This window comes from Anastrepha obliqua, chromosome 3, assembly GCF_027943255.1.
Source record: "Anastrepha obliqua isolate idAnaObli1 chromosome 3, idAnaObli1_1.0, whole genome shotgun sequence".
Lineage (NCBI taxonomy): Eukaryota > Metazoa > Arthropoda > Insecta > Diptera > Tephritidae > Anastrepha > Anastrepha obliqua.
Genome location: NC_072894.1, coordinates 29,596,130 through 29,622,231, shown reverse-complemented (window position 1 = coordinate 29,622,231; position 26,102 = coordinate 29,596,130). Strand labels below are relative to the sequence as shown.

The window sequence follows — 26,102 nt, the reverse complement described above, 5'->3', positions numbered from 1 at the left end:
GTCAATCGAAGCGCAAATGTTCTTTTCATTTTTGGCTTTTCCAAGTGAATAAAACTTTCTCGATGGATGTCAGCAGCAGCCTTCCTGGGGTCCTGTTTTGACTAACTATTAATGATCCTATCAATATGGCTTTTCACGTTTTCTTTTTTTCTGGGAACGTTTTCTGCTGTGGTCTTATACTCAGGAAAATATATAAACTGAATCGTTCTTAAGTAAGTTTTTTTTTTGCCGAAAATATCAGTGCTCCCAATAAAATGCAAAAAAACAAAACTAACCCTTCAGTAGAAATAGATAAATGATCGCATTTCAAAGAATGTGATCACAGCAAATATATTCAAGCTCAAAATATACTGGTACGGCACCGTACTCGATCAAACATGCCCATATATGATTGGCAACGCATCGTTCTTAAGTATTTTTCAACGGCTGTACATATCGTTCATTTTCTTCAATAATGCCATAATAAAAAAAAAATTGTTTGAGTAAAGCATTCAGAAATGAACACAAGCACTTATTTTACGCTATTACATGGCGATATCTATTAACAGTGCCCAATTAGATGAGGGGAGGCATAGTAAATTCAAAACTTTGTAGCAGTTTTTCTCGAAATTCAAATTTTTTGAGTTATGACACTATTGAAGTAAATGAGCATATGTACGTTCACGCGAACTCGCACAAAAACTTGTCCTATGCCACATGCTGTCGACAATTGCAGAATTGTGGAAGTGAGAAAACACGCAACTTTTCAGTAGTTAACGCAAATGAACGCCGCCGAGTTGCCCAACAAGATGAATGCGGGCGTGAAAAGACGACCAGAAAGAGTGCTGGGATGGTTTTCAATGCAATATTACGAAAATTTTAAGCTGCATGGATATATGCATGCATATCTACATATAATAGAAACAGAATGAACGAGGTTATTTTGAAATGCTGATCGTTGAGCTAATTCAGCGCTATAGAGCACGGCGGAAGTCATCTGAGATGTTAGTGTTGATGGGGAGTGAGCTAAGCCCTCAAGTAAGCAATGCTGCTAGGCGATGAGGCAACGACATGCAGGAGATTTTTCAAGCCTACACAAACACTATGCACGCCCATGTAGTCGCTAGCCGTCTCATTGATGTATTCATTGCTTGCTTTGTACGACTAAAGCGCGCTGGGGCAATGTAATTTTTCATTTCTGCTGCTACTCGTATTCTCCGTTCTCAAAATTGTGGTTGGTGCTGGTGCTGGTCATTGCAGCTGGATTGTGTCATTCGTTAAATTATTCTTCGCAGTCGAGTGTCAGTCCGTTGGGTATATATTATATACATACATACATACAGTCAACGTCCAAAGAAAGTGTACGCCATATACTCGTATTGACAATTTTAGACTATTTATTTATTTACTTTGTAATTTCAATTATTCTTTTATGGACACATAGTTCATACTACAATAAAGACCAACCATATAAAGCAGAGTTTCTAAATTTGTAAGAATTCGCCAAATTTCCATTAAAATTTTATACTTTTTACCCAAAATTTCTGCAAAATTTTCAAGTATGCAGTTTTATAGGTCATTGAATTTTGGTGCAGTAAAGTGTCAGTTTCAAGTAGGTTAAAAAATAACACTGATTTTTGAAATTTGGTTTTTGCTCGCGGTCTTGTGCATTTTCTCCATTCAACGCCTGCTTCACATATTTTTATATGGAAGAAAACACCCAACACCGTCAGCAGAAAAAATTGTGAAAAATCAGCGCAATCTTCGAACCACTTCAAACTTGTACTTTATTATACCAGATTCGATGATCTATAAAACTGCATATCCAAACGTTTTTTAAAAGCCCTAAGTAAAAAAATTTGAGAAAAAATCAATGTTGCTGAATTTTACTAACTTTATACAAAGTTAGAAACTGTGCTTTATATGGTTTTTGTTGTAGTATGAATTATATTTTATACAAAAATATTAATTGAAATTACAAAATAAATAAATAAATAGGCAAAACTTATCATTATTCTTTTCACGCTAACTGTATTTATAGTACATCTGTATAATATAATAATAAAAACTGGCTATATTCATCATTCAATTGTTCATACGCTTGTGCGCACAGAATTAAGTTTTCTTATCTATTTTTCGTGTACATTTTGTCCGCAATCTTTTATAAAAACAAAGATTGTTGTAAAACAAACTCCTTATGCTTACTGTAAAGGCAGAAATCTGCCCTGTACACAATTGTTAAGGATATTGAGGAATCCCTATATCAGAAAGAACTCGCAGTTGGCGCCTTCCTCGACATTGAGGGGCTTTTAGTAACGTTCTCCCGGAGGCAATCACTAAATCTCTGGGCAGGCTGGGGGTTTGAGCCGACCTTTCCAGGTTTATCTACAGAATGCTTAGTGACAGAACGGTCGTGGCAGAGTGGGCGGCGTCTCTCTCTGCCGGCAGGTGTGCAGGGGCACGCCGCAAGGCGGTGTTCTCTCACCATTTCTCTGGGTCCTTGTTATCAATGACTTGCTGGAGGAGCTGGTGAGGAGGGGCTGTAGGGTGGTTGCCTACGCGGATGATGTGGCATTAGTTGTTAGAGGAAAGTTTATAGATACCCTGTACGATTTAATGCAGGGATATCTGAACGTGGTTGTTTGATGGGCAGCAGACTGCAGCATTATCGGTGAATCCTCTTAAGACGCAGCTCGTCCTTTTCACGAGGAAATATAAATTATCCATAGCTCAACTCCCCTCGATGGGGAGCGCTCCGTTGGTGCTTTCTGACAAGGTGAAGTACCTAGGTCGAATCCTTGACAGTAAGCTAACATGGAAGCCTAACATTGAGGAAAGAGTGATGAAGGCAACAGTCGCCTTGTATGCATGCAAGGGCGCAATTGGCAAAAGTTGGGGCCTCTCGCCTAGAGTTGTATTTTGATTCTATAATACCTTAATAAAGCCAATCTTGTTATATGGAGTCGTTGTCTGGAGAGGACGACATCAGTTAAAAAGCTAGAGAGAGTTCAGAGGTCTGCATTCATTGGAATCAGTGGGGTGCTTCGAACTACTCCTACCCTGGCGCTTAATGTAATGTTAAATGTGGTACCTATAGACATCGCAGGCAGAATTGCCGCTGCACGTATCGCAATTAGACTGAAGGCCTTGGGCTATAAACTCAATGTCGCATATGGGCACTCAAGCATCCTCAGAAACTTTGAGTTCAATCCCTCGTCGACGGATCAGTGTGTGTCCTCGCTTAGTCCAAGCGGAACTTTCTTCACCCATATTCCACCAAAGGAGAAGTGGACCGGGGGCAACACTTGGGGACAGGGCCTAGTTAACCTGTTCACGGATGGCTCGAAGCTGGACGGTAGGGTTAGAGGAGGAGTATTCTGCAAAGAGCCCCCCATCAAACTCAAATTCAGGCTACCGGATCACTGCAGTGTGTTTCAAGCAGAGGTGGCCGCAATTAAAGAAGCAGCTGACTGGCTACTTACTTGCGTAACAACTGTTAAGAAGGTAAATATTTACTCCGATAGCCAAGCGGCAATTAGGCCCCTAGGCTCTATTATGGTGCATTCGAAACTGGTCAGGGAATGCCTGGTCTCTCTCTCGATTGCATCAGAGTTCTTCGATATAAAGATAATTTGAGTACCTGGTCACAGTGACATTACTGGAAACTGCGAAGCCGACGAGCTGGCCAGACAAGGGATCTGTGAGATAGTGTGCCCGCGAAAGGAGAGGATCGCGATCCCCTTGACAACCTGCGCTCTACTCCTGGAAGGATGGGCTTTGCACCCACTCAGCGAGCGCTGGGCAAGTACACGAACGTGTAAGGTCGTGAAGTCCTTCTGGCCACGTTTGGATAGTAGGCGTTCGAGGGATATTCTGAGGATAATAAAATCTCATCTCTCAAATTTCGTGGACATCCTCACAGGGCACTGTCCGCGAGGTATACATGCCGTGAGACTCGGAATTACTTCGAGTCCTTTTTGCGTCAGCTGTATGGAGGATGAGGTGGAATCATCTCAGCACCTGCTCCTCAGCTGCCCAGCTCTCGCGGGACTAAGATTCAAGCATCTTGGTTCTCACTTCTTTTCTGCGCCTGCTGATATAGCAGGTCTTGAAAACAAAAATCTGATGAACTTCATCAGCAGCATAAATAGGTTAACACAACCGCAGACTAGTCACCATTCGTGGTCCACAAACACTCAACCCTCCCCATCCCTTTCATCCTTTTTTCCTTCACGTCTTTTTCCCCTCTTGCAATGGTATCACAAAGGATGAACCAAACTTCTTTCGTCCAAGTGGGCCCACTCTCTGGGCAACTATCACTACCTAAGCTAACCTAACTCCTTATAAACCAAAATTCCAAACTTTTAACAAAATTCACAAAAGTTTAACAAATTTCGAAAAATTGTCATCAAAACTCGTTTTTATCGGAGTTTTTAGAAAGTTTTCAGGCATGTAATGTTTTAGCTTATTCAATTTTAGTATAACAGTGTCAGTAGTTACAGTGTAACTGCAATAAGGTGAAATTTAGTTTAGGTTTTTATACAATTAACTATATTTAAAAAAAAATTAGCACGAAAAATATTGCGAATATTGTAAAATCATTAAGCGGTTAAATTATGTGAGCGCTAGTGTACGCACATACATATATACATTTGTATTAGATGTATATACATGCATATTTATTTTCCCTCGGTGGTTTGCGTTTTATCGATTTAAACCCTTAATAACTTTTTTTGTTGACCTTCAAAGCGATTTATGTAAGACGAGTTAGGGCAAGCTGGCGCCTACTCGAAATCCTTATTTTTGTTTATTCGATTCACCAAACTTTAAGCTCAAGTAGAGGTGCCATACCACACCTCCGTAACCCTCACCATAATATTAACTATAACGATATTTATGTTATCCATTATAAAAGGTGATTTTTTAAGAGCTATAGAAAAGTTTTTCAGAAAAGCACACGTAAAATTCAGAAAAATGCATGAAAATTTTATTTAAATCGATAGTACAGTCCATATAATTTAATGTTTGCAGATTATTTCATGCAAATGTTGACCGCGACTGCGCTTCAAATGGTCCATCCGCTTAGTCCAATTTTGGCATACTCTTTCCAACGCTTCGGCCGGTATCTCACATATAAATGCTTTAATGTTGTCTTCCAATGCGTTAATTGAAGCAGGCTTGTCTGAATAGACATGAGCTTAAACATAGCCCCACAAAAATTAATCTAAAGGCGTTATATCGCACGATTTGGGTGGCCAACTGACAGGACCCGAACGTGAAATAAAATGTTCACCAAACTCGCCTCTCAACAAGTCCATTGTTACGCGTGCTGTGTGGCATGTGGCACCGTCTTGCTGAAACCACATGTCATGCAAGTCAAGGTCTTGCATTTTGGGCAAAAAAAAGTTGGATATCATTTCACGGTAGCGCTCCCCATTCACAGTTATGTTACGATCCGCAGCATCTTTGAAGAAGTACGGTCCAATGATACCTCCAGCCCATAAACCGCGCCAAACTGTGACCTTTTCTGGATACATTGGTAGCTCTTGCAATTCTTCTGGCTGATCTTCACTGAAAAATCGACAATTCCGCTTATTTACGTACCCATTGATCCAAAAATGAGCTTCATCGCTGAACACAATTTTTCAATAAAAAAGTGGGTCTTCGGCCAACTTTCCAGAATCCCATTCACCAAAAATTCTGTGTTGCGGTAGGTCGTTCGGCTTCAATTCTTGCACCAGCTGTATTTTGAAAGGCTTCACTCCTAAATCCTTTCGCAAAATGTTTCACGTTGTTGAGTAACAGAGGCCCAATTGCTGCGAACGGCGACGAATCGATAATTGATGGTCATCATTAATAGTAGCCGATACAGCTGCGATATTTTCTTCAGTTCGCACTCTACGTAAGCGTGTTGGGGGTTTGATGTCCAATAATGTAAATTTGGTTCTAAATTTAGTCACAATAGCTCGAATAGCCGTTTCAGTAAGTCGATTAAACTAAACTGACCATAAAATGGAAGAAGCGCGCGATAAACTTTCTTAAGAGAACACGCATTTTTATAATAAAATTCAATGATTTGCAAGCGTTATTCGTTTGTAAGACGAATCATGGCTACATTATAGACCAAACTGAAGATGTTTGACAGTGAAACAAAACACAAAACGTCGCGTCAGCTGTTTAAACCCACTGTTTAAAAAGATTATAGCTAAAAAAATCACCCGTTACTATCGCATTTGGTCAGTAGCGAACAAGTGAAACAACTGGTATAAAAAAATATCTGCTGTTAGCATTGGAAAAGAGCTGCCCAAAATTTCATTTATTAGGAACCACTTAATGAGTATTAGTTTGACCGCGTTCATACAGGGAAATATGTGTTGCTTTAACTCGTTATTTGTGATGCTCGTGATTTGTGAGTACCCTTTACTGTATTGGTCTTCTCAAAGTTGTTGTTGACTGTAGACCAAAAACTAAATAATTACAAGCAACGTAGTTGCCTTGTGTGGATACCACGGGCAACCCCAAAAGAGAATTCGCAAAGTTGAAGCGACAAAGTTCGTTCTGTGTGAACGCTGTCTAATGAAACTTGCCTAATATCAAAAGAAAAATTTAGCAGCGCTGAAAATAGTGAGTTATACTTATTTTGTGAGGCATAACCATATTCGCTAGCGGTGAATATTGCGTGATAACTTTGTAGTTGCTTTCACAGCGTCAAGCGAGCCGAAGAGTGGCGAATCGAAAGCGCCTATTGTTACGTTTTTCTGAAATAAAACGCCTCTGAGTTGAAAATTTATGAAACTCATAAAGTATACCACTTGTTTGCTTGTTTTATTTAATTTCGATGTCTAGTCACTTTATATCACTTTGCATGTTTTGGGTTCAATCTGGAACTGACGCCTTGGGCGCATGCACCTCTGCTCACATAGATGTGTTTAACAACCATCGTAATATGCTTAACAGAATTACAGCGGGCTAACGGGTATTCGCTGTCAAAATTAGAACATTATTTTCTCCGCTAGGTTGAGCTCGGGCTTGCTTTTCTGATTACTTGCTGACAATTTTTTGTTCACAAACAACATCAAGCAAATAATATCTATTCACAGCTGAAAGCCTCCGTTGCTAGCGCTGCGTTAGCTTTTTGTTTATTTAGCAATTTTATTGTTATTTAAGCTTTAAAAAAAAAATAAAAATAATATCTATTCATTTCACACTAGTAAGTCCGCCAAATTTCAAATATTTAAAAAGCAGTTGCTTTTTGTAAAAATAAGCTTCAACAATTTGCTGATAGAGGAAGTGCGAAAATATAAGTGTATCTACGATTTATATCTGAAGAAATACCGAAAAGTGCAGAAGAAGCACCAAATTTGGTAGGAGTTTGGTAAAGCTGTAATTATTATGAATTACATAATGTGTTCATTGTGTACATAATTTTGAATAAATAAAATATTGTTCATTTTGGCATACGCTTATAAAATATTGCAAACTAAAAGATTTAACTACAAAATTAAATTTCTTGTAACCACAAAATGTCAGCTGAAAACCTTCCCGTCGCAATTGAGATTAGACTGATAAGCTGTTCACCACCCGTTATCCACTGTTCTACTGTTCGCTGCAATTCTGTTTAGGGCAAAATTTCCAGATCTGGCAATGCGCACTTTCTGTCAACTGATTTTTTGCCGTCTGGCATTCGTGTTTTGTTTCAATTCCTCATTCATTTGGTATTGTTGCTAGACATTCAGTCACTTACAGAAAGATTGCACTTTACATATATTAGATGAAGTATCCAAATGCATTGGAATGAAATGAACTACCCAGCGCTCCAAAATCTTCCTATTAATTATTCATTATGATTTTTTGCTTTATTACTAATTTTTTTTATATATAAGTCTGCATATGTAATTTATGCATTTATTTTCTGAATATGATATCCGGCATATGCCCGCCGCGGCTATGAGAAACTCATAGTTCATTCGATTCATTTTCAACTACTTTTTTCGTATGGCGTCAATGGCTGATGAATCTGAATTTTCAAAGTAAATTTTCACACTGCAGAAGTTATATTCAAGCGTTAAACCATTCAAGCTGACTTGCTAAACCTTACTGCACAGAAATGTCAACACAGTTTGTCATGCTCAGCTTTCAAATCATAACTATCGATATCGATAGTTCTCATGCAGCTAAAAAAACGACCGCTATAAGTAAATACTTTTGCAAAAATTCCTACTGGTCGGCGCTTGAATTGAGAAACTGCAAAAAATTGTTCGTTTTAGTTCAATTTCAGAAGGCAGATCCTTGAGTCACGCTTGGTGATGGCAAGTATTGAAATGAAGCCTTGGCTGAAACATGAGATAGTGGTAGTCCATAAAATTTGGTGATTTTACAAGGGTTAAAGTCTTAAATTCAATTTCGAGCTGTTTAATGGCTGATATTTTTATTTGCAGTTGGTTTCATTTAGTTTCAGTTTCCAAACTGCAATCACATTGAGCCGAAAAAGACATTTTATGATGAGAAAACAAATTTTGTAATATTTAAATTCTTAGTAAAATGTATTTTAAACTTTCATTTATCAATTTTTGTTTACTTCTTCAACGTCCAAAACTGGAAATTTTTCGTCAGAAACTGGAAATTTTTTTTGTCTATTGCGAAATGTATAAATAGTTCATTAGCTAGTATAACACTGATGCATGGGTTAACTACTCCATAAACTGATTTGAGCCTGAAGCAGAGTCTGAGTTCGCCAACTGATATGCTTCTGATTAATAAGCTGACAATCGACATTTCTATAGAAGTAACAAGACGAACTACTTCAGCTGCAAAAGAAACCATGGAGGTAAGGTAGTTCGGTACAGTAGGTTGGAGTAGACTGCACGCATTTTAAATACTTTTTATTTATTGCCAGAAACAGTTATATCTGCATCGATGAAAGAACGAATAAAACGTCTTCCACAGCCGCCATAAACTCTACTAAGCAGCCATTAAAACAGGTTCAGATATGTGTCTTTTGCAAAAAATTACTTCTCACCCAACAACAAGTGCTCATAAAGTAGAAAAACGAGAATTAAGAAAAAGTAAAGTAAAACTGTATGGATAAAATAAGAAAATTTGTTTGCATTAATATATGAAGTCGAATGTATATGGTTTTGTATATATGTATATATATATTTATATATAATATATGTATATCATGGAAAATACGCAAATTGACAGAGCTAAAGCGATGCTAAAGTTTTTGGCTCTATAGTGTTGGTACAATCTTGCCGCTTTAAACAACAGACAAAGTTAAACCAAAGAAAACAAAAACGCCTCAAGCTGAGTTGATTCAAAACTTCAAGAATCATTAAGATAATACATATGGAAATCATTGTTGCGAAATTCGTTTTATACTTTATTTATTTCAGCTTCTATCGGGTCGTAGCTTTTGTCTTGTAAAATCACCTTCTCATTCAGCAGTGCCAACGACCGTACATTGAAGTAATTAACCCAGAAGCACTTTTGTTATCTGTTAAATCAGACGCCTAGAAATTAATAATTTACACGCGAATGTATTCCTATGTACATAAATATGAATCGGTGGTCATAAATATGAATCGAAAATCAAGGAAATTTCGCAAGTAATATAATATATCAGGTCAGCCCATAAGTTCTTGCGTTTTTTAAAGATGGTTTTAAAATTGATAAAAAAGATGTTTAAAGTTTTTATTAATCAATAATACATTTTCCTTCATTATTTACAATGTCTTCCCAACGTTTAGACAAATTTTTAATTCCCTGCTCAAAAAATTTTTTGTACTTGGAGCCAAAATACCCTTCGATATCCCTTTTTGTAGCTTCTTTTGAGGAGTAGTTCTTGTTACTCATATGGGATTGAAGTCCACGGAAAAAGTGATAATCACAAGGTGCAATATCCGCATCCGAGCACGTTAAGCTTGCCTAATGTTTGCTTTGCGGTATGAGGTCTTGCTTTGTCGTGGTGAAACAAAACTTTGCGTCTATTCACTAAAAGCGGTCGATTTTTGTTAAGTGCCTCATTCAGGTTTGATAGCTGATGGGCATAATAATCAGCAGTTATCGTCTGGTTTGGTTCCAGAAGTTCATAATAAACAATACCCGCCATATCCCACCAAATAGACAGGAGAATCTTCTTGGGGTGAAAGCCATCTCTAGGGGTCGGTTCTGGTGTTTCATCTTTATCTAACCATTGGCGTTTGCAAACAGGATTATTGTAAAGGACCCATTTTTCCACACCAGTAACGAAATGGTTCAAAAAACTTTTATTTTCAAGCCGTTGCAGCAGCTGAGAACAGACATTCACTCTCTGCGGAAGGTTGGCGACGGAAAGTCTATGCGGAACCCATTTTCTCAGCTTTGAAACCTTTCCCAACTGAACCAGGTGCCTGTGAACTGTTCCATGCGATGAATTTAACCTTTGAGCTATGATATCGACTGTGAAATTTGGCTCAGCTTCCACGAGTTCGAGCAAGGCGTCGGAGTTAAAGACTTCAGGACGACCAGCGCGCGGGGCATCCTCCACGTCGCAGTTACCACTTCGGAATTTTGAAAACCACTTTTGCGCAGTCCTTACACTCACGGTATCCTCTCCGTGAACAGTGTTTATTTCTGCAGCAGCAGCTGTTGCATTTTTACCACTTTTATAAAAAAAAAAAATAAAATCACTTGTTGAATGCACAATATATCAAAGAAAATATAAATATTTCCGTTATATTCCGCGAATAATTTTTTGTATGCAAAAATCATACAAAAATGAAATTATGGGTAAAATACGCACGAACTTATGGACTGACTATACTATATGTACATATACGAGGGCGGTTCAATAAGAGCCCGTATTAGAAATGAGACACCATTATTTCCATTTATTTTTTTTATTTTTTAACATAGTCGTATTTTAGAAAGATACACTTCTCCCAACGCTCCGGCCATTTTTTAACTCCTACAAATAATAGGATTTGTCGTGCTCTCCAAAATACGCCTCTGTCTCGGCGATGACTTCCTCGTTTGAACTAAATTTTTATGCCGCGAGTTCTTCATGTTAGGGAACAAGAAAAAGTCTCAGGGAGCCAGATTGGGGGAATACGGGGGTGCGGCAGCAATTCATAACGCAGTTTGGCGGCGCCAACTCCAGATGAAAGTGGTGGTGCGTTATCGTGTGGAACAGCACCTTATTTTCCGCCAAATGCGGGCGTGTCTCCTTAAATTTTTTGCGAAAGCGATCCAATAACTCACTGTAGTATTGTCCAGTGATCGTTCTTTCTTTTTCTAAAAAATCCATGAGGATGACGCCGTTTGCATCCCAGAAAATTGTCACCATTCTGGCCGATGGCACTGGCTTCGCCTTTTTTGGAGTAGATTCACCGGGAGAAATCAATGTTTTTGATTTCATCAACGCTGACAACTCGACGCAAAAATTCCTTCGGATCTTGATGAAATTGCCTCAAACCCAGCTTCGAAGTTAACAGCCGCATCCGCTTGTTGTTGCTTGTGAGCAATCGCGGCACCTCTCGGGCCGACAATTTTTTCATCGTCAACTTATCATGTAAAATATTAATTGCCGTTCCTGCCAACACACCTTTGATCTCTAATACTTCGCGCCCTTCCGTTCGTCGATCAGCGAGAATCATGTCGTGGACTTTTTGAATGATTTCTTTGGTAACCACGTCTGCCGGACGTCCTGGTCGCTCCTCATCAAAAACGGATGTTCACCCACGTTTAAATTCGTTGAACCAATATCTAACTGTGGTCATAGATGCCGAAGCGTGTCCAGAGACAGCATCCAAGTTTACTTTTATCTCCTTGCATTTTTTCCTATCCAAAAACAAAAAGCTAATTTCCCGCTCTTTTTCCATCTTAGCGTAAATCAGGAAACACGCCTTGCTCGAATAGCTGCCAAATCCAAACTTACCAGTCTGAAATTGGTTTTGCCGTCGTTTGATAGATGCTAACACCAACTTCCCTCAGGAACGCCCTCAGTCATCAAACACGGGTACTTATTTAACCGCCCTCGAATAATACAAAAACAAGCGAGGAAGTTCTAAATTCGAACCGGACCGGCATACATAAAAAAATTAATTAATTTTTTTAATCACAAAAACTCATAGACAATAAAAGTTATAGCTTGTGACATCAGGTGGACAGACGGAAATTTAGTCTTAACATATAAAAAGTGGGCGTTGCTTTTATGCTATCGTAATAATAATTATGTTGGATCTAAATGAGGTGGGGAGCCGCACGTGTACCAATTTTGGACGAGTTTTATTAAGTCCTTATGGAGATATACATACGTATTTACTAGCCAAAGGTGGGCGATGCATAGCCCATTTTTTTCAAAATATGCAACGTTTCTTTTTTCATCATTTGTACTAAGTTTTAGTCATTTTGTTTCATTTATAACAGGGGTTTCACATTTTTGTCTTATTTGAAAATTACTGTTGTGTGGGAAGTGGGTGTGGTCATTGACCGATTTCGCTTATTTTTAATTTTAATATATTAATTTATTCTCCCTATAAGCATTGGCTGAAAAGTCCCGGGCCTAACAAAGAAAACACTTTTTTTTTTTGAAAATTAGCTTTATTCATCAACGTAATTTCCGTCAAGAACAACGCAATCATTCCAGCGCCGCTCTAACATTTCAATACCGCTTTTGTAGAACGATTTATCTTTTGCCTCAAAATAGGCCTCAGTTTCAGCGATAACCTCTTCATTCAAGCGACAGTTTTTCTAGGTCTTCGAGCAGTCAGTAGTCGCTGGGAGCCAAATCTCATGTCTTTACGATGTCACCTAACTCATGCAACTCACTTTTCAATTCAAACGAAACCCACAAGGGTTTTTTTTATGTTCTGGTGTTACCGCCTCATTTGGACGTTCACTGCGTTGTGCATCTTCGGTGTCTCTACAACCACGTTTGAATGCAGCAACCCATCATTTTATTGTTGTATCTGATGAAGTTATGGGGACTATAACACTTTTCAAGCCTTTGATTCGTATGAACGGTATTTTTCCCCATCAAGAATCTGTAAAAAAATAAAACACGAAATTCTTTTTGATTCTTTTTATGAAAATAACAGAAGTAGCGCCACTCTTAGCACAATAACTCACGAAGTAATAAAGAGAATATAATGCAATTTAAGCGGCTGTCGTTTTAGGGTTAGTACTAACTGAAAAAGAGGTGTATGCAAAAAAACTAGTGCCATCTGTGTGTGTTAGGCCCGGGGCTTTTCAGCCCATATGTTAGGAAGAAGAGTTACATATCTTTCAAGAAACAAAATTTCTTCAACACCGTAACTTGCTATTGCACCCCAGGTATCGCGAATGTTTCACCTTAGTCTGAACGTAGTTGTTGCTAAATCCTTCACTTTGTCTGCAGCGCATAAGGGGGCAGTATGGTATTTTTTTTTTTTTTTCATTTTTTTTTTTTTTTTTTTTTAAATTATTCTATAACATCTTAAGATTATTGTGTGAAAGTTTGAAGTGCATTAGAGTAAAATTGACAAAGACACAAAGGATTAAGTATCTTCCTCTCCAACCGGATTTCACGCTGCCGAAAATATTTAAACGCGTTTTTCTCACACTTGCCTTTTTTACGGTCGGTGTCCACTGTAGATTCATATCTACTGCACCGATTCTTTTCAAATTTGGTTTTTTTGTTTCTTTACTTTATTCACGAGGTAATGACGTCGAGTTTTTTTTTTTTAAATTTTGTCATATTTTAAAACAACAAAGTTTTCAAGTTTTTTTTATGAAAAAATCGGTGTTTTGACTTCAAAGCGCTTTAAAAAATTAAAAAAAAAAAAAAAAAAAAAATCGACGTTGCGAAACTTTATTAGCTGATGAAATCAATTTGGTTTTTTGATTTTAGTTGATCCAGTAATGATCTGAGGGACACCGCAATAAAACTTTTTTATGAGACGTCCGCGAAGATTCGCTGCCACCAACTCATTTCTTCATAAAAATCAATGAAAATTTCACACAATATTCTTTAAATATGACTTTATAATGAAGTAATTTTAAAATTTTGAATAAATCAACTGTGTCGACAAAAAAAATTTCGAAAAATATGCTTGTTTTACACCGAATTAACCATACTACCCCCATAATGCATCTAGTATCTGAGGTGAATATATTTTTTGCACTCGATCGAAAAATATGACTCATTATGTGACCAATTTTGCTTTCCTGACACCAGGCTAATCGGACGCAATGTATTTTTGCTGGGAGAAACGGTTTCTAGACCATTTGTATCAGTTTCTTTCAAGCGACGCTGCACTTTTGAGATCCATCTACATTTGAGATCCATTTCTTAATTCAGCAGCGATTCTGAATCGAACACGCAGTACTATATTGACGATATCTCTATCATCATGCACAGTGTTCTTTGGTGGAAGCCCACTTCCAAGACGGCATGATAAGGTCTCCGTTTAATAATTATTCACCGGAAAATGCATTGCAATGCCTATAGGCGAAACTTCGACATTTGATAGGTTTGGCCGCTTATAGAAAATTATACCAGCTTTTTTGCTACTCAGGTAAAACAATTATTTTTTTAGATTTCTTTGTAGTCATACCAATCTCCAATCTCCACAATAAATAAATAAAAATAATAACTAAAGAATATGAAAAAGTTACATTAGGCATTTCAAATGACCGAAGTGTATGTACAGGGTTGGCCATATTAAACTGACCCATTGAGTAACCCTATAACTTTTTACTGTAATTTGAAATCTAAGGTTTACGTCAACAAGCCAAAGACACTAGGCGCACTTAAGGCCAATATCTGACGGGAAATAGCCGCCATATCGGCCGAGACGCTGGCCAAAACTATGGAAAACGCCGAAAAACGGTCACATTACGCTATACGAGCTAAGGGCGACCACTTGCGCGATATCATATTCAAAAAGTGATGTAAACGAATCTCCTTGAACTAAATTAAATGTTTTTCACAATGAAACACAAAAAAATGTTTCTTTTTCCATATTTTTTTAATAATCACATGGGTCAGTTTAAGATGGCCAACCCTGTACATATGTATATGTTAAATTTCGTTAATAAAGTTTGACCGATTATTAGAGGAGACAGTAATCAATGATAAGTATGCACATACATGGGTATGTATGTATGTGTGTAATGGCAAGTTTAGCAAAAGATAAAATATTTTGACACACGGCAGGTTTTTCTTATGATTATCAAATAACAATTAAACGTCATTTTATAAGTGTTTCGTTCCACTTGAGTTAATTACAAAATATTATTAACAATTTATTACTGACTTGTATGGTTTAGTTATGAAATCTCGCATGCTATGATGAACAAGATAGGCATAAAAAATAGTAATAGGCTAAGACTCTAGTTAAATTATCATGCATTTTTGTAAGCGCCACCGTATTTCAACATAAATACAGCAAAAACTATGAGATATTATGAATTGAAAATTTTAAGGTAATTTACCCATATAAAAGATGAGATAACGAAAAGCTTGAGCAACGGAAAACTAGTTGCAATTCCACGCGGCCCCCTCTAATGTACATTCATATGTATGCACATGTGGATATCCCCCTCAAAAAGTCGCAGACATTTTTTTATAATGATTTGTGTAGATTACTGCAATGTATAATATTTAAGTGTTAGTCATATACCCGTTTGGATTGCAAATAATTTAATACAGCCTACGTAATTATTTGGTCTGAGCTGTTGGTGATTCGCAAAATTATTTGAACGAAGTAAGTAAATATAAAAGTTTAAAAAAAAAAATCAGTGCGAATGGCAGTCATAACTTGCACAACCACAATGAATATGACTAAGCAAATAACAGTAAATTTTGATTTTTTGTTTTTTGTCAAATATTGAATTTTTATACCTGCGCCCACCTGCGCCCAAGCGTATTATAATTACACGCTAATATTTTTATTCAAAATATGGCTCCAAATAATTATTTGTGAAAAATTATTATTTTAACACATCTGCACGTTTACAGGTAAAATCCGCCAAACAGTCGGTTCATGAATGTTTAATTATTGAGATCGTCGAGATATCGATGTTGAAGGTGGTTCAACACTTTGCGCTATAACAGCAATATTTTCAAATGAACGTCTAGTTTTTGATCTGCTAGTCCTTCTATTCTCAACCGAACCAGTTTTCTGAATTTTTTCACCAATCTTTGAATTAGCGACTCATTCCCCAAAACAATCACAAATTTTGCAATATATAGTATAGTTGTTGGTAGGAGCAATTAAATAATAAGTCTCAATAATTTTAACGCATTGTTCTATCGTGTGGCAACAAAATGGTGCGGAAACCAAATCTATTTTGTAAAATTGTATATCTGTCTAAATGTCAGAGCTGACATAAAAAAGGCACCACCTAGCTATTATTCACTACTGACATCTAGGCAACATTTTTGAAAGATTCTCAAAATGGTACAGCAATTCTATCAGCCCTTCTTGCATTAGGTTATGAGTGTAAAAAAGACAAATGTATAGCTCTATTGTAAGATATCGGGTACCTCAAACCTGAAACAAATGTAGTTTGCAAAAACAAATTAGACTGTAATATAAAAGTTACAAGAAGGAGAATGCTTGAAATTTATTCCAAATCAAAGCCTAGTCTAGTAAATACCTGCAGGGTTAGCGGAAAAAGTCTATCTATATATCTAAGTCTAATTTCATATCCTCCTAAGCACAAAGTCCTTTAAAAATAAATATATATTTCTAATCGCATCTGGAACAGTGGTCATTTGGTCGCATTGTGAAAAGGGTCAACTTTGGCCTTTGAGTATCCGCAGGCGCTCATAAAAGTATTTATTTGAGCTCGATGTCGTCTTGGAATCTCTCTGTTTGAATGCCACCTGGACATTACCTCTACCACAGGTCAACAATTCATTTAGTAATAATTTGAAGTAGTACTTGGTTGAAGAAAAATCTAGGCCAATATGGACAAGCATAATATAGTCCCTAAATGTAGGCGTCGTATTACAGCTGCGAACGCACCGGAGAGGTATATACGAACTAGAACGTCGAATTAAAGCAAGTACAGAATATGACTTGCAATAAATACTTATATATGCACATTAAGCACATTTCATTTAAGGGAATTCAACTTATAAGTGAATGTAATATTTTTTTGGTGTAAAACACATTTTAAGCAAAAGCAATCCGTCCAAAAACGCATAATGCTACGAATTCTGTGCGAAGAATGAATAACCCTATTGTTGCGATATGCTTTGCCGGCGCTATTGCACTTGACAATGATGCGTTGCTCCTGCAACATTTTTTTCCACATATGTGCATGTAAATACATAAAAATGCATACGTAGGTATTTTCATCCTCCTTTATTCGCTTGCCACCAACAATATTGATTGAGCGCTACCCAACATTGGGGCAACACTTGTGATAGGTGTATCTGTGTATCTCTGTACTTATGTATATATACCCACCTTATAATGGCGTTTCGCTCGACTGCATTGCCACACCAAAATAGGCCAACATACAATAATTTGATGAAAATCGCTTATAATCACCGGTGAGGTTTGCCATTTAAAGTTGTTCATAAATAGTTAAATATGTAAACGAAAATGTAGTTTGGAGAGTTAATCGTATCGGTCACCTGTGGTCCGTGCGCAGATATTTAGCGGCAAGTCGGCGCTTGAAGTCGTTTATTTCAATAGTAAATACGTGGTATGCGTTCAGTAAGTGGGCATCAGTGGTATGGCATACATACTTATTTATGGTCAGTTAGATATCTCTATTATGTGAACACCGATTTAATCAATTTTTTCTTAGCGCAGAACGTCTGGTAATATTATATTTACAGCCACTGTAATATCTGGTGAAATTGTCACAAAAAAAAACAAGTAAAGAAATGTTAATCTCGATCTGGGGGCAAAATTCATATACCCGCATACACTTTAGTAAAATTTAAATTGGGTTGGCTATTAATTTTTTGAATAAAAAAACTCGTAGACAATGAGAGTTATTGCATGTTATATCGAAGGGACGGAAATTTAGACCTAACACATACAATTGGGCGTGATTCTTGTCTGGTATTAAAGTCCAAAAATTTTATAAGGATGAATTCCCTCCATTGAAAAAGATAAGCATTACTAAACAGTAGAAAGTATTTAATTTTTATTTTATTTACGCTGTGGTCGTTTACTGTTGCACTTAGTTCAACATCCACTAGCTTAGTTTTGGGTAAAACCAAAATAGCTAAAATTTTCGAACTATTTATTTATTTCCCGGCGTATTTGCTACCGCTTATATTTTCTTATTTTTTCACTGCTATCGTATTAGAGGCCGTGACATATGGTGCTGGTCGCACAGCAAAAGGGTATTGGTATGGCTTTCAGCACACATTCATTAGTAATAGGAGTTTTATATTCGCAATAGCTCCACGAGCCGACTGGTGATAAGTGCTTACGAAAACTAATTCAGCTGACTGTACGAGCCGGAATCTAAGGCCATCCACGCTAATCGATCACATAATATGGATTTAAGACCCCACTTGGCTGCCCCAAGAAGAATAATATTGGCCCAAAAAAAATTCTGTAAATCTACAAACCACCGAAGAGCTTCGAGCTATGAAATAAATAATGCTAGCAACCTTGGATGAAAAAAAACGATGTTATAGCTAGTATTGATGAACGGGTATTTGGGTGGTCGAAGATGATCAGTGTGTTCGATTTTTGCTCAATTACTTGCAGATCTTGGATGTCTAATTCTGAGTGTCAAAGAGCTTTTGTTTTTTTTTTGCAGGGGAGGTTTAAATCGAAAATGTCAGAAACAGCATCAAAGGTGCCGTTACACCAGTGGTATGTGGGGCATGCTCCCACTAACCCTATAACATTCTTCCTCTCTCAGCTGATTCCACCCTGGGACTGCTAAAAGCAATTTCATCAAGGTGGAGCCGTGTTTATGCTTTTTACACATACCAGGTACCTGCGTCCTGGTTCCTTTCTTAATTGCTTATTAGAGTTATACGCTATCGATGGAGATCTGTTTCAATGAGCTGAAAGTTGTCGAGAATCGAGTGTATGAGTACTACCAAAAACTATTTTTCAGGAACTAAATCAAGAAATAGGCAAAGGCAAAGTTGTAAATTTAAACAAACATGTAAGACTCCTTTTTCTATTCTTAAGAGTCCTTCAATGCGCCACGGGTTAGGTGGCAGACTCAAAACTTCTGAGCTATGTTACGAAAACACACATTAAAAAATACCTTTGGGTCTGGTCGTTAGCGAGGACAAAACGAAGTATCTCCTATCAGCACAGAAACAGTCACCCACATCACTGTTGACAATTATGATTTCGAGTTCTCAAGAGACTTCGTTTATCAAGCAACCAGCATTAGCACCGATCACAGTGTTAGCCTTGAAATTCAACGGGGAGTCTCTCTTGCCAACAAGTGCTACTTGGGACTAAGTAGGCAATTGAGTAGTAAATTCCTCTCTCGATGAACAAAGCAAGCACTTTACAAGACTCTTATCATACCTGTCCTAACGAATAGCGCTGAAGCTTAAACGATGGCAATATCTGATGAGGTGTCTCTTGGAGTGTTTGAGGGAAAGATTATGTTGAAAATTTTTGGATCTTCGCATACTGGTGACGGCGAATATCTCAGGCGATGGAGCAATGAGCGAATCCAGCGCCTTCGTTGGCTGGGTCATGTCGTCCGAATGGAAACAAAAGCTCCGGTTCTGAAAGTTCAAAGATCACTGGCGGCATCGTCGCTCCTTATTCCTTTCGAAATGAGGAATGAGCTGTCGTTACGGTGTATGGCGGGCGCCATCGAGCCATGCTGACTGAATTTTTGTTTCTAAAAACTAATCAGCTAAACACCGACGACATTTGATCCTAATAACACGGCGAAACTTGCCATATAGCACGCTTAAGGGTGGGGGGTAAGGGATAAACGCTAAAAAAAACACTTTTTTCATGAATTTATTGTAGCGAAACGGTTCAAGTCAGTTTATTAAAAGTTGTTGCATATTATAAAGTACATACATTTCAAGAATATTTGATAAAATTTTCATGTAAAAATATTGCAAAATGAGCGAATGAGAGCACATTTACGTAGACGTCTTTTCAAAAATACATTTTGCAGTAGTCAGCATATCTCAGCGTAGAATCATCTGAAATCAAAAAAATCGAATAATTTAGTTAAAGTATGAGTTAAACTTCCCCCCAACGTTTATTTTGACGATTTATTTTCATTTTCAGCCATTTGGTAGTCGTTTGAAGTAAAAAGTGATTTTTGACGAAAAAATGCCGCCATTTTGTAGGTGTAAAACCACCTTAATATAAAAAAAAATGGCGAAAAAAAAACGTTGGGAGGAGGTTTTTTATATGTAAAATATGTGTGCAAACTTTCAAAAGGATCGGTTGAGTAGTTTTCAAATGCCAATGACTACGCACTTTAGAAAAAAAGGTTCGAGAAAACCGCGTTTAAAGTTTGTAACGGACTACGCGCGCAACTGCTGCGTCTCGGCAGATGTTTGAGGCGGCTCGGCCTTATGCTCTATAACTTAAAAAGTTTTGCTCGGATTGACTTAAAATTTTAACACGGTATTTTTGAAATGTTTTACTACAATAAGATGCAAAAAAAAAATCGATTTTTATCCCTTACCATGGTTATAGATGTGAATTTATAATACTTTTTTTTAATGAAGTTAGTTTTATTTAATGATGTGCATATTAAAAAAAAATAATAAAATTTTCACTCGCAGGGGTCACCATTTGCACAGTCTTAGCTCATGTTGCTTCAGCACCCCAGTGACGTGGCAGCCGAATTTATTCTCACAAAATTTCTTTTTCACCAAAGTGAATGGCCTAACCTGGTAAATCTATCATCCGTGCTCTCGACGGACTCTGGTTTCTTTTTGCATTTATTACTCATCGGGGGTAATGCCATTCTTGGCTCTTGGTAGTATATCAATAATTGAAAATCCCATTTTTTTTATAGGCTATTCGGCATTGACTTGCATCTGCTTTACGTATGTTTTCATACAAAGAAATAAATTTAAATTCCTTTTAATACAAGTATTTATTTGTACACTAACTCTAATTAAGAATTTAATTTTTAATTTCGTTGTTTGTTTGTTTCTTTTTGCAGAAACTACACCAAATACGCTGAGGACACTACATCACGTGACAGCGACTCGCTGATTCAAGAGTATGGCAATATACCCACAGAGGAGACCAATACATATTGTTGGCGGCATCCGAAGGTGCGCGAAAACTGGCGAACTGTTTTGGCTGCCGTTACATTGCTGATTGTTGGCACCGGTCTCTTCGTATTCGGCACATTTGCTGTCGCAGATCCAGCGAATACATCGCAGGGTGTCGTGTTTTTTGTAGCAGGCCTAATCTGCTTCATACCAGGCGCCTATCATGTCGTATACATTTGGCTGGCAGCCAAAGGATACCGAGGGTTTGACTTCTACCATCTCCCGTTGTTTACATAAAACAATGTCGACGCCATTGACGATGACGACGACAACATAGACATAGATCCATAGATGGGGAAACTACGATGACGACGGCTTGGGTGAAGGCATTAATAAAGACAATGGCAATGACAATGATAAAAACGATAATAGAATTGGATAAATGATGGTACACACATACGCCAACGTTTGGTACTTGTCGTTATCGTTTGCTTTGAGTTGTTTTGGAGAGTTGGTGTGGTGTTAAATGTTTGCGTTGACGACGAAGCCAAAATTTTTAAACTTTAATGTGTGCATATAGCGGTACAGTGCGAAAATGAAAGGAAAAATAAGAAGTAGGCCTCCTCAATGAATTAGGAGCTAACATCATTTAATTTTATATATAATATATGTGTATGTATCTGCCTTCAATTCGTTGGTGAAGTAAGGCAAAGTCAAAGTCCAAAAAAGCACACTCAATCATTACATTGCCGAGAGACCTTTCACCGTTCGAACACTCGTCATGTTATTATTGTGGAGTTTGTTTCAACTCATAAACACACATACATAAATTCAGCTTAGTAAACAAGTGCATGCAGCAATCATTCGACTTTAGAAAACCGCATCAGACTTATCATGGCATTTAGTCAACATTTAAATGCCGCTGATATTGCATACTCGGTATATAATAAAGAGAAGCAAGCAATGCAACGATAAAAATCATAAGTAAATAGGCAGCTAAATCCTTGACTTGGTGACAAAGTTGAAAATCATCAGAAATTCCAGTACGATTTTTATGAATGAAAAGTGCATATAGCAAACGAATTTGGATATAAATTACAGGCAAAAGAAAATGTTAGAGAGTACATATTTAGAATATTTGTAAACAAAAAATAACAAATAATGTATGCATATATATGTGTACTCCTTGTCTATATGTGCAGTAAATCGAATGACTAAACGAATGCCTTAGACATTCATTAAAACACACTCCAGGATGAAACTGATATTAATATTTTTTTCTTTTTTTCAATAATTGCAACTCTGCAAAGATAAACGTGAAAAAGTGAGAAAAGTAAAGAATAGCGCTGTCTCATCAATCAGAAAATTTTGCATCGTTTTTTTTTCATATCTTAGATAATTAAAATTTATGAACTTATATTGCAATCCTTTTTTCAATTATCATATATATTTCATTTGAAGCTAATTACGATCGACCGCATAATAGCCAAAATTTATTATTCCTTAACTCTTTTCACAAGTCAATTTTTTTTTGGCAATTACATAGCCCAAAAACTATTAATATTACTTACCGATTAATACTTTACGGCTTTACGGCAGAATAGCAAAAAATGCAAAAGCCTTATACTAAAATACCATATGCAAGGGTACAAGAGGGATTGCATAATTGTAGCAACCTTAAAGGAAGCAACAATAAACAGTTAAACCTTATGGACACCACTTTTGGGCCTCTTCGTTTCGCCCAGCGTGAGCAAGTGGAACTGGAACTGGTATAAATAAGCATTTATTCGTAGCGCTGGAGAAGAGCTGCCAAAAATTACATTTGTCTGGAAGCACTTAATGAGTATTGGCAACACCGCATCCATACAGGAAAATATTTGTTGCTTCAACTCATTATTTGTGATGTTCGTGCCCTTTTTCTCCTTGTTCCCAATGTTGTTGGTGCCTGTAGATCAAAAACTAAACAATTGCAAGCAACTAAGTTGCCGCGCTTAAACACGACGGCCAATACCAATAAGAGCAACTAGTAAAGCTGGACCAACTAAAGTCTCCCTGTATGAACGCGGTCTAATGAAACTCTCTTGAGAGTTGGCAGCATTGGAAATAATGAGTTACACCAGTTTTATGAGGTATAACCATATTCGTCAGCGGCAAATCTTGCTGTTGTTGTTGCATCAGCAGACGGCCCTTGGCCGGATAAAAAGCCGGGTCATTCCGGTAACGTAAATCGTGAGAAGAGCCCAGAAATAGCCAGCGGAGAAGTGGCGAATCGAACGTGTCTTTTTCCTTCCTACACTTCGTTGCAAGGAGAAATAACGCCTCTTCTTTTTGCCAAGCGTTAGCGAGCGCCGAATCTAATTTTGTTTTTGCTTTCTCATACAAATTTGTTATCAAGTTAGTCGAGCAGAGAAATGGCGAACTGAAGACGCCTATACATATGTACATGGTTACAGGTATAGCAACTTTTGAAGGTAATGCCAATATTTTCTTGCATGCGCTTTGTTGTTTTGAAAAACTTTGCAATTCTCGCAACTTCCAAAGGTTTTGCAAGTCATAGAGAATCCCCTATTATTATACACATATTTTTTCACATTGCACATACTTCAGAACTTTCTGACTTTTATAAATACGTTTTCCAAGCTGCCGTCCCCATACAGTCATATAAGTATGGAATCTTCTGTCCCTTTCTAACATCGCAATGTGTCCGCTAATGTAATTAAAAATACGCGAGAATGGCAGTCAATCTATTGCTTTTCTAGCATTTTTTCAACGGCGTTTGTTGGAACTGAATGTTGTGTAGATTCAACTATTAATATTGGGTGTGGAAATAAGTTTCCGCCTTCGTAAGCAAGGTGTCGCTGCTGATACTATTTTTGTGTTCGCTCTAGTAATATACTGGTGATTTGAAGGTGTATATGTGAGGTCTCGATCGCAGTAGTTGGCACTCGTTTGAAGCGTAAGGATCCTTTTTTATCTAAGATCAAAAATATCTACGTTTATCACGAAAAAAACAGCATTTGCGGGAAGTCATGCTTCATTATTAGCTTTTAAAGAAAAGTGCAGCTGATGTTGACAGATCAACCGTCGGTAAACGTTTGCACGCGATGGGAATAGTCCAGAAAGCAAGTAACTGGGTGCCACATCAATTGAAGGAGAGGGATATAGAGAGACGTTTGGTGACGTGTGTGATGCTTCTTAAACGTCAGAAGCCTGGCGTCTCTGGCAATGAAAAACTGATATTTTATGATGACCCTCAGCGTCGAAAATGTTGGAGTCTGTCAGGTGAACCAGGTCCATCGACAGCAAAAACAATATTCATGTTTCAAATGTTATGTTGTGCATCTGGTGGGATCAGAAGGGTGTCAACTATTATGAACTCCTTAAACTATCTGAAACCATTAGTTACCCTCGTTACCGACTGCAACTAATGCGTTTGAATCGAGCTCTCAAAGAAAAGTGGACGGAATGGTACGTTAGACAGGACAAACTGATTTTTCTGCATGACAATGCCAAGTCACACGTTGCAAAATCGGTCCAGAAATATTTATGTAGAGCGACTGAATTGGGAAATCTTATCATGCCGTATTCCCCAGACATTGCACCTTCCGGTTACCATCTGTTCTGTCAATCATCAATGCAGTCTGCCCTTATTGGAGAGCGGTGCACTTCTTACGATAGCATCACAAACTGGCTCAATGAATGGAGCAAGTCTCCAATTTTTCGTCAGAGGAATCTGTATGCTGCCTGAAAGATGGAGTGAAGTTGTAGGTTTCAATGGTGCATACTTCACATAGCGTCATGTTTTATTTAATTGTTTAAATAATTCGTTACTTTGACCAAGAAAGTACGGAAACTTATTCCCATACACTATATATTACCAATTGATTTGTGAAGATGGTAATGATTACAGCAAGCGCGCAACGCGTAAGTTCTCTAACTCTTAAATTTCCCTTCAATAATTCTTGAGATTTATTGCACATTTCTTTCTCTTCCAATGGATTGTGCTTTAAAAGTGTTTTATTGGGCTTTCATTGCATAAATCTCTGTTGCAAATCAGATGATCTCAGCTGCGGCCAAATTAGGCAATCAGCTGATTGCTTCCATACTTGTAGAGTTGTACTATAGAAATACTTTATATCCACAGTTATGTATTATCACCGAGAGTGCGCTATTCTTTACTTACGCCAAATATTTATATTAAACAAAAACATTAAATGCTAAAAAGCTTCATTTACTATACCATAATCGAATATTCCATTTGGTACTAATGTGGTATGTATGTTTGCACTTTTTACGTACTACTGCTACTCAATACGCTTTTTGGCTCTCTTCACTTCATTAGACCTTCTTTCGATGCATATGAATTTGCGAAACTCTACTCGTATATTTTAAGGTTTATATATATATATATTTACATATATACATATAGACTATATGTTATTATACTATGGATGCATGTGTGTGTATATTAGGAAAAAAGTCTTTATTTTTTTATTATTTGTTTGTTTTTTCATATGTAGGTATATGAGATTGTTGAAAAATTTAGAAACAAAAAACAGTCAAAATCAGTATAACTTAGCTTAAGTCATAATAATTAATTATGCAAACTTAAGAATCGAATCGACTAAAAATCGAACAGGCTTCTGTAGCGCTCGACTACAGCTAGCATGATAACATAAAGCCAATATATCGAATGTGCTACATAAGTTTAATAATTATGAAAACCAAAAAATATATATTTATGTATTAAATATATTTTTGTACACAACCTTTCTATTTTCTTGTTATACTCCCCCGAACAAGTACCAAACCCAAACTTTTCCCATTTAAATTTTGTTCACGTCTGCAATTCACATCAACATACAAAAATGTATAATTAAATGAAGATTTAACTGCGAAAAAGTTATGTATGATCTATGAAAATGCAATGAAATGGTTGTAAAAAATGAGAAAC

General features: G+C 37.2%; 1 protein-coding gene across 4 annotated transcripts in view; it reads left to right on the top strand.

Moving 5' to 3' along the window:
• LOC129240380 (transmembrane protein 134) overlaps nt 1–22,730 on the top strand; it is a 57,066-nt gene extending 34,336 nt beyond the window's left edge. For all 4 annotated transcript variants that reach the window (XM_054876147.1, XM_054876145.1, XM_054876144.1 and 1 more), the window contains exon 3: nt 21,094–22,730. In XM_054876147.1, coding sequence (XP_054732122.1) covers nt 21,094–21,445 — 352 coding nt within the window. In that variant the 3' untranslated portion in view covers nt 21,446–22,730. The remainder of the gene's footprint in view (nt 1–21,093) is intronic.
• Nucleotides 22,731–26,102: the final 3,372 nt, after the last annotated feature.